Below are 17,038 nucleotides of genomic sequence, written 5' to 3'. Positions count from 1 at the left end.
CAAATGCGCTGGCTGAGTGTGGCATGCCTATATCTTGCCTCATGTCCTTGAGAAGTTTATATTGGAAGTTTGAAGGGCGCGACTAGAATGACTGACGCATCACTGGGAACCGATGATGTCTAAGCTTGTCGTGGTAATAGCTGATATTCCTTATTTCACAATGAATCAATCCAGAGTAGATGCGCCATGCCGCTATACTTTGTCGCAGTGACACTAAGAGACTATTGAATTGTTTCTGCAGTGGTGACAAAATTAAAGGAATGTTGGTGGCAGGAGTGTGGGCAACACCGCCTAACACAAAACAAAATTATTGGGTTTAGTATGCCAAATCCTAGCGTATTTCACTACCTATAAATCCATGAACGTCGAAAAGAGTGGTAGCAAGCATGGGAAAACGCGGAATGCAATAAACAATGCAGCTTTGGATAATTTAGAGTTTGGGATTATTTAGAAATTAGGACAGGGATCAAGTTAAAATGACGAACTTTCGTGTCCATATCACAGGGGATCTTCATGTCTTAGCAGCACTTCCCGTCGGGCTAGTCTGTTCATGTGTAACATTAAGGAGGCAGATGCAGGAAAGTGACGACTTGAAAACTCGTTTGGGTACGCCGCCTGCCTTACTTCTGTTTGCTTCTTTAATATTCATTGTCGTTATGACTATGTATACCTATATTTTATTTGGCACACAGGGTATCCTCGGTTCCAGCTGGTTCCACAGACTATGGTTTTTCGCTCGCCTTCGTACAGCACGTTCAATTCGTAAAGCGCAGGGTGGTTACTCACCAGGTGTCCACAAACAACGGCAAAGACACAGACCCGCGCGCTCGCAGCGCTACTCGAGAATGAAATGCCAGCGAATGGTTCACTGCTCCCCGTCTGCCGCGAGCCTTATTGTTCACAGGCAACAAATGTGGCCGATTGAAAATGTTGCGTTAAAAAAAAACTTCAACTTTGAATTAGGGCTGTCGTGCGAAATAAGAAATTGCAACAAATAATTGAGGACCTTAGCCGAGAAAGCTGGCAAGACAACAAGAGTCAATGATCGGCAGTCAGCCTCTAGAATATGTGCAAAGGATACGTTTGTATAAGTCACTTACTCACGGGAGATTTACGAAATTTACAGCAGAATGAAAATGGGTTGGAGCGCCTACAGCTGGCATTATCAAAGCATGATCGGCAGCTTTCCGCTGCGTTTGAAAAAGAAAGTATGTAATCATTGCATTATATCAGTATTAACCTATGAGCAAACATGGAGTTTAACCAAGAAGCCTGAGAAGAAATTAATCACTGCGCAACGGATCGATAGAACGAAAAATATTAGGCGTGACGGTAAGAGACACGTAGACAATGGTGTCGCTTGCAGAGCAAACGGGTGCAGCCGATATTCACGTTGACATAAGGAACGAAAAGAAATGGGGCTGCCATCTAATGCGTAGTACAGATAGCTGGTGGTCTATCAGAGTTGCATAATGAGTGGCACAAAAAGGGAAGCGCAGTTGAGGTTCGCACAGGATTATGTGGTATGAAGGTATAAGGAAATTCGCAGGCACAAATAGGAATCAGCTAGCACAAGACAGAGGTAACCGGAGGGCGCTAGAAGAGGCCTTTGTCTTTCAGTGGCCGTAACAATTGGTTGAACATGTTGTTGATGACGATGATGATAAAAATATGGTTTGCGCGATGAAATGTGTTCAACAGGATACGATAAGCCTCAGTTCTTTTATGCAGTCACTTCTGACACATGCCAGTGACAAAACGGTGCACAAAAAGATTTCATCCAGAATATGCAACAAGATTATACAAAAGCCACATCTACTCTTGCGTAGTAGAGCACCGCGGCCTTAACACACAGCCACATCTAGGAAAAGGCGTTACTCCGTCGGTAACGCGACTAGAAAGGCACTAACCTCGCCGATGTACCTTTCCAGCATAAGCGCCAACCGTGTCCTCCAGCCCACCGAGAATCGCATCGATGTCGCACTCAGCTTTGCAAGGGTTCGTTCAGCTTTCTTGCCAAAAGTTCGGTGCCGCGTCGGTACGAAGTCACTTATGCAACATCCGCGCGAGTTCTCTGGAAACACCTGGCGGTCGTGCTCTGCTCGCGGGACAATCGTGCCGACGACGTGACTGATCTCGGAACCCCGTATCCGCTTTGCCGACGATGACAGCTTCGCTTGAGCGTGCGCTCAGTGACGTCCTGTGGAATATGTTGCCGGCTTCCGTTGGGGGGACTGCCGCCGGAGAGCGTTGTCCGAGAACGGCGTTAGCGTGCGTCGTCCAGAAATCCTTGTTGTCATCTGTATTGTTATTATAAAAGCACTATTCCTTAATGATGGAACGTTTTCAAATGAAAGTGCAAACGGAATTCTACTGCTGGTACTGATTTACACAAGGCCGTATTTTCTATGACAGCCGTCTAACCCAAGTCGGCGCGTGTCTGTCCTCCGATGAGGCGATATCCGATTGCGCTTTTTTTGGCGCTAGCATCCTTAGGGTATACTTGACGCATTTTCTAGGGGCTCTCTATGTGCGGAATTATCTGTCTATCTATGTTTGTATCTAACCATTTTCCTGCCTACTTGGGTCACTGGGTATACTCAGTGGTGGAATGGGTAGCAGATCGTACAGCTGTGATGAGGTAATAGGTTTCTACTTGGGTCACTGTGTATGTCGAAATGGGCACATACGTGCCGGTATTCAACGAAACTTTTTCACGCACACATAGGTTACTCTACACGTGTGTCTGTACAGGTACTGCTGCTCGAAGAAACACTTTGGCGCCAACTCGGAGTACGGTGTATGAGCCACTAGGTCTGCGCTCGCCTCCAATGAGGCAAGCACAGACCTAGTGGCTCACTCCAATGATGAGTAGATGTGTCCCGCTCTTCAATGAACGTCTTTGACGATAGCTTGGGTAGCTACGTATGTTCCGATGGGGATGTGCCACTATTTAATGACGGATAAGGTCGCTTAAATTTCTTCGATGCTGAGCGGGATCGCACCAACGTCACAAGACTTCCTAAAGGACAGCAGCCCGACGCAGAAGCAGGCTGTGGCGAAAACTGACTGGATATGTGCCACTTTTCAATGAATGTCATGCACACCAAACGCTTTAGCGAGTTGCGCAATGAATGGGCTACGTATGTGCCGCTCTTCAGTGAATTGCTCGCCAACTTGTGCCACCGAGCGTACGGCGAGCGAGGAAACAAACCTCAGCGTCCGCAGGCACCGGCGCGCCGTGTCTCTCGTCTCGAAGGCCATCGCGGCCGAGCCACCAGATGCTGCAGCAGGTCCAGAAAAAGGGGCCCGGTTGCCATATGATGCGTTTCTCAGGCGCCATGGATTTCGGAGCCTACGCACAGACCTCGCGGTGGCGGCGCTCCATGGTTCCGAGTGGGGAAGCGCGAAAGAGGGATACCGCTGCAGTGAACGCCTAGCCATACGTCGTTTAGGCGATGGCCATACGTTGTGTCGCTTATTCAGTCAATGCTAACGCATTACCGTCGACAGCATTCGCGGAATCGGTTCTGACGCATTTTCTTTTTTGGGCGCTGATCTTAGGTGCCTCCGGAGTGCGTCAGCGTAACCGAGCGAAAGACGAACGCGGATCGCAGCGGGGGATGAAAGTCGCGAGGAGAAAAGAGGAGGAGGAGGGTGCAGCCGAACAACGCCAGCTGTCTAGCAGGCGTTGAGCGTAAACATGAGGCGAAAAACAGAGGAGGAGGCAATGGCGAAAAGTGGGAAAGAGGCATGTGTTGCGGCGAAGTATTGCAAGTGCGGTGACCGCGGTGGCGCTTGTGTCGGCGTAGTGCGGAGAGGGCGCTAGAAGGAAGTAATATCAGGTTCGACCTCTCATACAAACATGCGGGTACAGTAGTAGAGCAGCAGCTTCCAGGTTTATTTTATGCAGACAGCATTGCGTTGCTAGTTAACAAGCAGAGTGATTTGCAACGTCTGGCTAATATCTGTGGACAGGAAGGCAATTATTTAGGTTTGAATTGCAGTGTTAGAAAATCGTGCGTATTGGTATTCAATGAAAACACTGAACAGACAGTGGCAATACAGGGCCAGGAAATACCTCTGCAAGAAAATATATACACCTTGGTATATGGATAAACGAAGCCAATAGATAATGGAAACACAGGAAAAATACAATAACAGTGAAGCGGAAGAGAAATGCAGGCATAGAAAATGAAGCACGGAGCGCTATGGCGATACAATAGGTACGAGGTGCTCCGGGGTATGTGGAAAGGTGTAATGGTTGCAGGACTTACTTTTCGAAATGCGGCTGTTTAGCTTTAAATCAGGGGTACAATCAAGACTCGATGGGAACTAAAGGTCAGTGGGACGCCCCACACTGGGCGTTCACGGGAAGACTCAAGTGAAGCGGTGCAGGGTGATATTGGCTGGAATATATAGTGTTGAAATGAGGGAAGCTCACAGTAACAGTGATTGTGAATAACGACTGAAGAACATTTAAGAAAGTAAATGGGCTGAGAGAGTGTTGAGGTATGTGTGCAGGAAAAACATTGACTCCCAGTGGAGGAAAATAACTAGGAAGCTTACAAGCAAGTATGCGGCCTGTATAGGGTGGGCAACACAGCAACAAAGAAGGTCAAGCTGAAAGTCAGAGAGGCTAAAATAATCTCATGGGTGGCGGCAATGGAAAAGAAACCTGCCATGAATAACTTCTTAAGAGGAAAAGACGAAATCGGGAAAGAAACCGTTTGTGATAACTCAAAGGGAAGCTCATTACTTTTCGAAGCGAGATCGGGATGCCTTAGAACACGCACCTATAAAGGGAGATATAAGAAAGAAGAAGCATGTGGTTGCAGCGGTAAAACTAGGAAAACGATGTAGCATGTTTTATTAGAATGTGAAGACGTCTGCCCAGCGGTCGATTTAGGCACCACTGGACTCCTTCAAGCCCTTAGGTTCACTGAGAGCAGTGGAAAAGTAAACATGTCCGCAGCAGAGATTAGCAAGAAGCGATTGGAAGATTGGTGTAACAAAAGTAGGGAAACGACGAAAAACGGAGACGTAAAAATGCAAAGTACGCAATAATGGGTCAGAAAATTTGGTTGTGGGAGTTCATATAGTTTTTTTTTTCTTTTTTTGCTTTTTAACCTAGGTAGGACATTAGGCAGTACAATAGCAAGAGCTTGGTGGCGCAACCCACCGCCCCGTTCCAAAGGGGACGCTCATAACATCCATCCATCCGTCCACGTGGTGTCGTATGAAAAAAGAAATCTATGATTTATATTGTATGCAGACCATGTATGCAGCCTAAACAGCTTCGCTGGCAATAAGTCCCCAAATGAAAGTTGCCGCCCGACGAATTTTTTTTTATATTGTCCCCTTGCCACAACATAGGAAAAGGAAAATGCTTTTGCAAGACGTTCTCAGTTAGCCGTCACGCTGTGAATTCACAATTGACTTCGACTAGGCGCACTGGCCGACTGCTCCTGTTAATAAAATGTGCTTTCAATGCGGGACACGGAATCTTCAGTAAAGAGAACAGGGCAGCGACATCAAAAGTATAGGCAAGGACACTCAATCGTCTCTAGCTGGCTGACGCTTGTAGCTGTTCATTTCGGATGCATATAGGAGTTTATTCACATCTCCTCTACTGAACGTTTCTCAGCAGCCTAATCTGTAAAAATACACATTTACCTACACAGTGAACGTCTTTACACAAAAAAGGGGGTAAATATGCTTGTCGCAGAGACCACACTCTAATGTAAATTCGGAACTTTTTTAAATAGGCGTTTTTTTCGGCGTACCCGATAACAAGCGCGCTTGTAAAAACAAACTGTACGGTGTTTGAAGACACCCCAACCAAAGAGTGAGGCATACAGGCTTAATTCATTCCTGATTTATTACCCACCATGAAGGGTGCCACGATGGGTGTACAGCCCTTACACCGGGTATCCTAGATAGCTTGAAACGAATTTGAGGTTGTACAGGTTATAGATGAAGGATACATAAGGCTCATTGCTGATTAGAGTCGTGTGAACCTACGCGTCTTTTGAAGTTGAATGATAGTGACGTAATTGTACGTGTGGATGCATACGCGCACACACACACACACACACACACACACACACATATATATATATACGCGACCCTACGACGGGCGGCAAAGGCGTCTACTACGGCGTCCGCGATTCGCGTGGCCAACGCCAAGCGCGGCGGTTGTGTCCACGCTGTACGGAGCGGCGGGCGAGGAGGACGCCAAGGCACTCTAGCAGCAGCTGGAGAAGGACCTCCCGCGCCAAGGGAAAAGGGAATGCATCCGTTCCGCGTTTCTCGCTCGCGCACGCGAGAATGAATCGCGTTGGCCTGCTCACCCCACACGCTTTCACTCATACGGAACCTTACGGCGACGGCGACGTGTTATTTGCTTCATCGCATAGTGATCATTACAAATTTAATATTGGGCTACGAAAATTCCGTGTTTTCCTGCTTTAAAAAACCGATTTGAATGAGTTTAAAGGCTGCGGGTTCTGCGGTATTATTAAAGGAGTTCCGCTGGTGGACGTTGGCAAGCATAGAAGTAAACTAATTTAGCAAAATCAATCAGTATAAATTTATTGTTCAGATTTAGAGCACAGCAGGTGAATATGACAGGTAGAGTGGATAAAAAAGGCGTACATATTGGAGTGGCTGAGCTCTTTCACGCGCATCTGTGCAAACGCTTCCGTTTCTGACAGCGGTCGTACCAGTCAAGACTTCATGGCCGCTTTCAAGAAGATCAAGAGCGGAAGTGTAGTATTTGACTTGTATAAATCGCGGGCAATTACCATCGCTGCATTAGGAACAAGCGGCCAAGCGCCCGTTCTGTTAAAATTTAGTTCTTTCATGAACGTTGCGAACCAGGAAAACTGAGGGATACTGCCGCCTATAAGTGCCTTCACGTGCATTCATTTGTGTATTTTTTTCAATCATGCTTCATTTATAATCATACAGTGTAACGATAAACGCAGAAATTAGGCTGTCGTTATCCGTTATCACACATCAGCAGCGACACTGAAAACAAGCTTCATATGCGTAATACGGCAGTAGGGGGTGCTGAAATCAGTGAGAAGAAATAAGCATGAAATCAGAGAGAATATGGATCCTGAAATGTATTTGGATATCTGTCGTACTTCTCTGTGCATACGTGTCATTATTCCGTCAACAAGAATTATACAGCAGCTTCGTCACATCGCTACACCAACGTCCCGCACTGTGCAATCCGCATGATCCCGTGTTGACTTTCGGCGTAGCAAACGGTGTACTAGTGCGGAAATGTAAAGATAGCATAGCATTAATGTTGCCACGTGTGAGGTGCACAAACAAACATTGCATGAGGTTACAAGTTGCATACGATGAATGCACTATAGTATGCACTGCATTTAGTTGTCAATCATTTAAGTAACCGCTTAACTAGAGTTTCACTTTGCATAAATTCCAGGTAAGCATATTATCTGGATAATATATTTGTCTTAAATACTGCTGCGAAAACGCCACTAAGTGTGAGGAAGAGAAGTATGACCAAAAGCCACGTCATCTGTCGCCTACGGAAGATCTATCGATGTACGTAAATACTACGGCAACACAGCAAAATAAATACTATCAAGAGCGTACCAATGTGCGGAGCGTCTGCTCCCGTCCTTGTCGGCGCGAGGCTGCGCTCGACTCCCGCGCAAAATGCAGCGTAGCGTTGTTCCGGCCGTGACGGCACCGAGGACACCTCACAGGCATCCTCGCACTCCAGCAGCGACACGCGTAAGACATCGCGAAAGCCCCGCGGATACGCACACAAAAAAAGCAAGAGTCGGCCAAGCGTGCCGTTTTGACATCATGGCAGGAATGACCGTGTTTCAAAAGGAGACGACGCATAATGTCTCCACCGGTTATCATGCGTGGAAAATCGTTTGCGCACTCACATTCTTCTGCCGCTTGGGGTGCTGCTTCTCTTCTTGCGAAGCCATATCTCAGCAACATCTAAGCCGTGTTTGTGGTGTCTCGCCACTAGGGCAGCCATGTTTTTTTTCATGTCTAACTCGCCACAAGTAAAGCGTGAGGACCTCTCTACGGAGAGAGAGAGAGACAAAGGCAAAGGAAAGACAGGGAGGTTAACCAGAGATTATCTCCGCTTGGCTACCCTGTACTGGGGGAGGGGCAAGGGGATGCGATAGGTGAGAGAGAGAAGGATTAAAAAAAAAAAAGCTACACACACACGCACGTACACACAAACTTTTCTGTGGGCACTGTCACGTAGCCCGCAAAGGCGTTCCTAGTGTTATGCAGTGCACCGTACAATCCTGCGTCACACAGTGATGTCACAATCTGTCAGTCACAACCTCTCTACGGACGTAATATCAACTCCGGTGTCCTTCACAATAACCAAACATTCATGTGCAGCTATAATCCCCAAATATGGACAGGTTGGCTGCGCAAAACGTTTTATTCCACAAAAAAAAAAAGAAAGATAGGCAGAGCGCCTATCCTCGACATAGCATTTTTTAAATTGGAGTGCATAAGGTGAGAAGAAGAGAGAAAGCTTTTTCTTTTGGCAAGAAAAACGACAAAGCCCCCCCCCCCCTCCACCCTTTCTTTTGGGCGAAGAGGCACTGAGAAGGAGCATAATTTTTTATTCAACCAGAAAAATAAAGAAAGACATAATTTTGTTGAGAATTCAACGCATTTCTATAAGCTGCAGGGCTCACGAACTTACAAAGAAGAACTTAAACTACTGTGGCCCCGATCGTTGGTATCCTTAATTATCCAATCGCGCAGCTGTTTTGCGTTGTGCACATGCTATGCTGCTTCTATATTTAGAATACTGTAGGAAACATTTGCACCAGCACTTTGATAGCTTAAGACGATGCAAATTTCAACCGCTTTCAGTGAGCAGCTGATCGACTTGGCATTTTTCTTCTCTGAAAACCTGTTTGAATCAAACTCGGAATCGTGTCTTTGCCGGTGTAGTCCTCAACACGCGAGACCTATCGCTAATTGATCACACTCGAGCACCAACGCGGTTGGCAATCCCGAGCATGGATACTTTCTTTGCAAGAAGACGCGTTTCACAAAGTCGGACGTCGCCGCCATGCTGGCCTGCCTGGTATAAAGCTAGGAGCTCCGAGAGCTCATCCTGTCTTCGGACACTCTCTCCTGGATGCATTTCCGCTGCAGTCTTAAGACTGCCGAGATGTTTCGTTAGGATGGGCTTTTAAGCAGCAAGAATTTATTTCTTCTTTGCCTTCTCTGTGTTCATGCAAATCTATGAATCATTTGAAAAGATGTTCTGCCGCACGCTCGAGAAAACTTTTGCAACCAAAATACTATCGACCACTAACTAGCAAAAAACTTTGTCGCCTTCAACAGAATGGTCTTCATTACCAACAAAACTGCATGGGCTCGGCAGAGAGAGAAAACCAGGAGTAGGATTGGGCATGCAGTAAACGCTGCTGAATGGTGGCAATGCATTCTAGCTGAAATGACTTGTTTTCTATTTCTCTTTTTGCATGAAGGGTCGGGCGTCGAGAAAGTAGGGCGCTCAGCGACACACATGTTTGAGGGACGGGAACTGATGCACAGTAGGTTTTACAGCGAAGCTGTGAGCCTCTAGTCGGTCGGAATTTTTCGTGTCCGTCAGAAAAAAAAATGAACCGAAATAAAGTGCATATCTCCTTTGTAATCAGGCATACACCACACAGCTCGGTATTCATTTCGATAAAGAAGAGCCCAACACGAGCGCCAGAACAGCATACAAGGCGCCCGTGAACAATGCGAGGCACGTTCCTTCTCCACGCGTGTGTTTCCTGGTAAAGATTACGGTTGCATAAGCTGTTCCGGTCGGAAAGGGCAACAGCAGCATACGAATTAGTCAGGGACGTCTCCTAACTTTATATATAAAAGGGAGACCTGCTTAGCAGCTCATTAAGTTCATCGCAAGACAGCTATAGGTAGACCACGCAAAGACTCCCGAAGAGCAGTGTGAATACAATCCGCGTCAAAAAGTGTCGAATCGTAATGCTCCACAATTGTGTCCTGCTAAGACTAGGCAGCCCAATAAAACATTTCATATCCCCGTCGACGGCACTTCAGTGGTTTTGTAACAGCTTCGCTCGCCATACACTTTCGCAGGGTCGGGATGGTGAGTCAATTTGCTTTCCTTTGAAATATTGCTACATTATTGTATCATTTCCCCCTTCTGCAAAACATTTTTTCCAACGCCTCACCACCTCGTCTGACACGGAGGGTTTCTGCAAAAGAGTGTGGAATGACCCGGCACCTCGCACGGGCCTCAAGTATACGTACCGCTTTAGCGGCCGCAGACCAATGGATAATTACACGTTCTTACTGCGAATTCGTTTTACTGAGGAATATCCGTTTGAAGGTTGTACTTAAATTCATGTTCACGATGGAGCAAATCATACGCAGAGCGGGCCCGCTCATGGGCCCGCTTTGATGTGTGGTATCTGATGTGTGGCAGGCAAAAAAATACTTGTCGGCTAGTGAACTCGGCTCGGAAATCGAGCTTTCCGTGTGACGAGTTGTCCGGTGGTATATACGAGAAATCCTCGTACATGCCGGACGACAAGTTCGCGTTAATGACAATTTGCCTACGACGAGTTGACCTATGACGAGTGGTTCATAACGAGTGGGCCTAGATGCACACAGGTAGTGACGACGGCTAGATGAGGAGCGGCAGTGCCCTCAAATATTCAACTCATCCAGTTGCGTAAACACGCAGTCTCGCAATTGACGCGGTGCGACTGAAAGGAGCCTTTGATAGGCGCACACCTCCACACTGTCACCGTCCGACATGATCCGGAACGCGGTACAGGCGAGCCTTGGGTGGGATCGTAACGAGCTGTTCCGACAGGCAGGGCACCTCGCCTTCTCGGAACGCCAAAGTGACAAAAGGCATAAGGTTACTAAGATAGGTGCTAAACAAGCTGTCACGGCGGCGGTGGCTTTTTCTGTACTTGCTGGCGGCGGCCGCTTGCTCAAATACGGAATGACGTCTGAAGCCTTTCGTATATAAATGAACCAGCCCGCCTGCCACCGCAAACATTGGCTTACGTCGACATCGTGTCGTCGCCGCCAGCTCGTAATGGTGACTATGTTGTGACGCCGACCACTGACACCTTCCTCACCCGCGGTATCACAGAACAACGTACCGTTCTGTCTATAGTAGTGAACCGCACTTGCCTTCCTGTTGTTCATTTCAGCGTGACACCGCAAGTGCTGCCCCGAGGCACTTCACTCGCCTTGTTCTGCGCCTGGGTGAATAAAAAGTGGAGGCATTCACGTTAACGCTTCCCGGCTTATCAGCAGTTCTTGCCCTGACAGCGCCATTAAATCGATGATCGATTTTGACTTTACACATCGGCTGACCGAAGATTTGCCACGTTTTGCTATGTTAAAGAAGAACTTCAGTTTGACCTAGTTGGTGTTTACTGCATGTCACACTGACCGCAAATAAAGACGCGAACAGCGGAAGAGAACAAAAAACGAAACAGGCGGTAACTTTCAACTTTCAATTCACGACAACCTGTGGGCATATATAGACAAATAGAACATGCGCAGAACGTAGCAAACAAGAGAACTCATCTGCCTAGCGGGGCAACAAATTATAAAAAAAAATATATTACAACGGGGGTGTTTGCCTAGCAGCACTAGTTCTAGGGTGTAGCGGTAGGCTTACGCAGGTCGGTATTTATGGCGAAGCAGGGAAGCCTAGCAATTTTCGTCGTCTTCTCTTTCACCAGGACTATGCCCACTGCCCAGTGCCTTCAGTACAATCACTCCCCACCGAAAGAGTAGCCATCCTGGCGACCTAAGGACAGGAAACACAGGAGGGTCATGGCACTGCTTGAGCCGGGAGGCGTGGACAGTTTCCTGGCCGCGACGACGCTGGTCGGAAGGCGCTCGATGAGGCAGTTGACCGCAGATGTTTGTTTCAGTACCCGATAACGACAGTGGTACTTGGAGAGCAGTTAGGAGGAAAGGCCTGGAGTAGAGGGCACCCACAACCTGACCAGCGAGTCAGGAGCAAAGCACGTAGCCGTAGTGGATGAATCGTGGCGATGCTTTTGGCCCCACTGGTCATGAGATGTGAACGAACGAGCGAGCTGGCGACATTCTTCGACGTAAGCAGCCGCTCTAGAAACAGTCGTCCAATCCGAAGCATCCGGCCGGTAAGGTAGAATCGTGTCCATAATACATGAAGGTTCGTGTCCGTAAAGGAGAAAAAAAGGAGAGAACCCAGTGGTGTTTTGCGTGGCGGTATTGTAAGCGGAGGTGACGAAAGGCAGAATGCAATCTCAATTCGAGTGGTCCGATGAAACATACGTGGCCAACATGTCGCCACGGGTGCGGTTGAAACATTCTGTCACCCCATTAGTTTGAGGATGATATGCCGTGGTAGTGTGGTGAATGATGCGACACTCCTTTAGCAATGCTGAATTGATGTCGGAGAGAAAAACACGACCGTGGTCGCTCAGTAATTCTTGAGGTGCTCCATGGCGTAAAATCAGGTGTTGAAGGATAAAACTGGTGACGTCTTTTGATGTCGCAGATGCTAGGGCTCAATGTTCAGCGTACTGCGTGAGGTGGTCGATAGCAACAATGACCCAGCGGTTGCCGCTTGGAGTGTTGAGAAGCGGACCGTATCGGTCAATGCCGACGCGGTCGAACGCGCGCGCGGGGCATGGTAAGAGTTGCAAGGGGCCGGAGGCCTGTTGAGTTGGCGTCTTGCGTTGTTGGCATATATGGCACGACCGGACATACTGGCGAACGAAACGGTGCATACCGCGCCAGTAGTACCGAAGCTGGAGGCGAGAATATGTCTTTAATATACCAGCGTGGCCGCATTGTGGGTCGTCGTGGAACGTGGCGCAGATGTTGGAGCGGAGGTGTCGAGGTATAACAAGCAACCAATTGCGGCCGTTCGAATTGTAGTTGCGGCGGTACAGCAGGTCAACCTGACTGATGAAGTGCGCGGCTTGACGACGGAGCGTCCGAGAGATCGGCGCTGGCGACTGGCTAGACAGGAAGCCAATAAGCAAAGAGATCCATGGGTCTTTGCGCTGCTCTGATGGCATGTCGGAAATATTGAGGGCGAAGGCACCGCAGGTGGAAATAAATGTGTGGACAGGACCATAGGGCAAGGGTGACCGGAATAGAGCGTGTGCGTCTGAATGCTTTCGGCCTGAGCGATAAACAGCGCGGATGTGGTACTCTTGTAGGCGCAATGCCCAACGGGTGAGCCGACCAGTTGGATCTTGTAGTGAAGATAACCAGCAGAGGGCATGATAGTCGGTCACGATGTCAAATGGACGCCCGTACACATAAGGAGGAAGTTTTCCGAAAGCCCAAAGGATGGCCAGACATTCCTTCTCAGTAACCGCGTAGTTCGCCTCGGCTTTCGTAAGGGTTCGGCTGGCATACGCGACGACGTACTCTTCGAAGCCATCTTTGCATTGTGTAAGAACAGCGCCGAGCCCAACACCACTAGCGTCCTTATGGATGTCAGTTGGAGCAGATGAATCGAAGTGTCGCAGTACTGAAGGAGAGGTGAGAACGCGTTCAAGTTCTTGGAATGCGTCGTCACATGCCGGGGACCAGGCCGAGAGGTTAGAACTGCCGGTGAAAAGCTGCGTCAAGGGGGCGATGATAGAGGCAAAGTTACGGACGAAGCGTCAGAAATATGAGCACAGGCCGATGAAGCTGCGAAGATCTTTCATGGTGGTTGGTTTAGGAAACTCGGATACGGCGCTAAGTTTCGTGAGGTCCGGGATGATACCGTCTTTTGAAACTACATGGCCGAGAATAGTAAGCGTGCGAATGCCGAAGTGGCATTTCTTCAAATTTAGTTGCAGCCCTGTAGTGGAGAGCAGTGGCGTAGCCAGAAATTTCGTTCGAGGAGGGCTCAAGTTGCAACTCGGCTTCCTCTTTAAAAGGAAGCTTTATCTCGGGTGCTGCGATCTAAATACCCGTAGAAGAGGAATTCGTTTTTCTCGGCAACCACTGCACCAAATTTAAAGAGCTTTGTTGCATTTAAAAAAAAACTTAAATTCTATTGACTGCTGGTTTGGAATGTTTCATTTACGTTGTCAATGTTTTATTAAAAATTGGCCAAAATCACACATTTTCAGAAAACGAAACTATGAAGTTTAGAACTCTGTAACTCAACAATGAAAAACGATATCATAGTTCTGTGAGTTTCATCTAATAGTACATCTAAAGTGGACAAAATTGGTATGTTACACATGAATCTCAAATGAATTTAGTAATATGAAAATACGGCTTTTGCAGTACCCTTGTACACAACGCAACCGATTCACGTAAGGTACAAATTGACATACCAAATTTGTCCGCTTTGTTCTTTACAGAACCGAAATATCTGTTCTTGATGCAGAGATATTAGATTGCAAACATTGTGCTTCTATTTCTTTTAGCTTTGGAATTTTTCGAAATATTTTAAACAAAATTCAGGCCCTAAATCGAAATTCCGCTTCAACTAGACACTACAATTTGACTTTCTCTCTTAAATGCAACAAAGTTCATTGAAAGCGATGCAGGGGTTATCTCAGAAAAGCGTTTCTGCGTTTACATGTATTTGAATAGACCGCGTTGGAGTTGGGCCTGAGCTAAAACTTCCTTTTAAACAATTTGTCGAGAGATCAAATACATGAATAATAATTGCATTGCCAGTGCCAAAGATGCTGCAAACCAATTCTTGAGCGCTACGCACTGTCAAAACAAGCAAGATATGTATTTTTTCATAAAAGAATATACTCGTATGTGCCAAAAATATTGTCCTAATAAGTGATATCAATGCTTCCAGGTTTTTTGTCTATTTAATAAGAATACACCACGCGAACTTTAGAACTATATAAGTTCGAAACTAGCAAAGCAATGCATACCGTTCATATGAAAAATGTAAAGGCCATGAAATGAACAAGTTGAGGAGAAATATGTTAATGTCATTGTTTGTCATATATCTTTGTCATTCAAGAACCAAGTTTACATTATTGTACATATGCAACGGCCAGTGAAACATCTCAATGATGCTGTCATTTGTTCCAATGTATTACGCAGTAGCAGCTGTCACCGGTCGTGTATCGTGAGTAATTGCACCGAAATTATAGTCGCAACAGAGAGCACGTATAAAAAGCAGGAGTTCTGCAAAGTGTATGAGGGTGAGTCGAATGAAAGTGAGCAAATGCAAATATACCACAATTGGGGTACTTTATTTAAAAGTAGTCTCCATGAGCATTTAGACGTTTGGCCCTTTGACTAACGAGTCACGTGATTCCCGTCTCATAAAACTCCTTTGGTTGCTGCTTCAAAAAGTCTGTAGCTGACTTTTTCATGTCATCGTCCTACACGAATCTGGTTCCCTTGAGCTGTTTTTTCGGTTGCCCTAAAATGTGGAAGTCGCAAGGCGACAGGTCTGAGCTGCATGGTGGATGTTACGGCGTTTCCCACTTGAACTTTACCAGTTTCGTATTAACCACATCAGCGAGGTGGGGACGGGCATTGTTGTGGAGCAAGATGACACCATTACTCAATTACCAACTCAATTACCAACTGTACCAACTCCTAGAACCAATTACACAATGGAAAAATTATCCTTCACACTTCCAACTCTATTAAACAACTGCAAAAAATCCGGGACTGACCTACTTAAGATATCTAAACGTGAATTACGACAGCTTCACTGCACACATTCCTAGTAAGTCCACCTGTATTCCTATAATGTGTATACTTAATCCTGTGTTTATTGTATAGCTTCACACCCTCTGCACTTATTGTATTGATTGTTGTTCTATTTTCTTTGTTTCTATTTCATTTATGAAATGATCCTGTTATTTTTCGCTCTGCTAAATTGCGAAGAGATTATGTGCATACTTGTGTCTTTCCCTGCTTTGCTGTTGTTGCCCTGTAGAAGGGGGCTGTGGGCCTTTGTCAAGCTGTCGTTTACGAGCAGCTTTTACCCACAACCTCCTCCATCATCCCGATGGAAATAAAGATTATTATTATTATTTTCCACGTCGTTTGTTCTTGATTGCGAGACCGCAGCCGTTCCGGCGTTTCACAATATCGGAAACAATTGATACTCTCTCAAGCTTTAGAAAATTCTATCAGTAATGGCCCCTGACGACCGAAAAGAAAGGTCAACACCTTTCCGGCGGAAATGACGGCCTTTGCTTTCTTTGGGCGCGGTGAATTCGAATGTTTCCACTGTAAGCTTTGCCGTTGTGTGTCAGGCTCGTAGTAGTGGCACCATGGTTCGTCCCCGATCAGAATTGCAGAAAATAAATCGTCACCCTCATTGTGATACCGGATCAGATAAGTCAAGGCAGCGCCGAGCTTATCCGTCTACTGGCGGTGGTTCAAAATCTTGGACATCGATTGCGCACACAAGAGCCGATAACAGAGATTTTCATGAATTATGGCGTGAACCGAATCGTGATTGATGTTCACATGTTCTGCAAGTTCATCGATACTTATCCTCCGTTCTTGTCTTATCAGCGCAATAACCTTTGCAATTTTGTTGGAGGTGATTGCACGATGGCTTTGGCCCGGTCTTGGGTCGTCTTTGCAACTTTCACGTCCTTCTTTGAAGCGTTTGCTCCAACACTTCACAGTGGACAATGAAATACAAGGTTCAACGTACACGGCAGCCATACGGCGACTTTCTTTTGGGGAAATACCTTCAGCTGTCAAAAACTGCACGGCAACACGCTGTTCAACTTTTGGACTGTCATTTATGTCACGCAACCATGCTGAACCCAGTGTATGAAAACATTAAAGAACCTTTATCCTTACTCCTGCGTGTCACTTTTGTAAATGAGAGATGCCTCTCTGCTTCGCGCATGCCTCGCAGATAATGACCCGAACCATTATTGCGCGAGGTGGTTAGGCTCACTTTCATTTGATTCGCCCTCGTACATTAGAAATGCGAAGATACAATGGGATATACAAAGGCGAAGATACAGCTTTATAGAGACAAAAAGTGTCAGTTCAA

General features: G+C 46.7%; 1 protein-coding gene across 6 annotated transcripts in view; it reads right to left on the bottom strand.

Moving 5' to 3' along the window:
* The window catches only part of LOC126535889 (proton channel OtopLc-like), a 219,194-nt gene that overhangs the window by 100,114 nt on the left and 102,042 nt on the right, over positions 1-17,038 (bottom strand). Inside the window, exon 1 of one of the 6 annotated variants that reach the window (XM_055073324.2) lies at positions 7,935-7,994. The exons of 4 other annotated variants lie outside the window; for them this stretch is intronic. In XM_055073324.2, the coding sequence (XP_054929299.1) occupies positions 7,935-7,979 (45 nt within the window). In that variant the 5' untranslated portion in view covers positions 7,980-7,994. Of the gene's footprint in view, positions 1-1,910; positions 1,989-7,934; positions 7,995-17,038 lie in introns of those variants that run through there. One more of the 6 variants, XM_050182740.3, reaches the window with a different exon arrangement.

The sequence above is a fragment of the Dermacentor andersoni genome, chromosome 4 (assembly GCF_023375885.2).
Source record: "Dermacentor andersoni chromosome 4, qqDerAnde1_hic_scaffold, whole genome shotgun sequence".
NCBI lineage: Eukaryota > Metazoa > Arthropoda > Arachnida > Ixodida > Ixodidae > Dermacentor > Dermacentor andersoni.
This window is presented reverse-complemented; position numbering and strand designations above follow the sequence as displayed.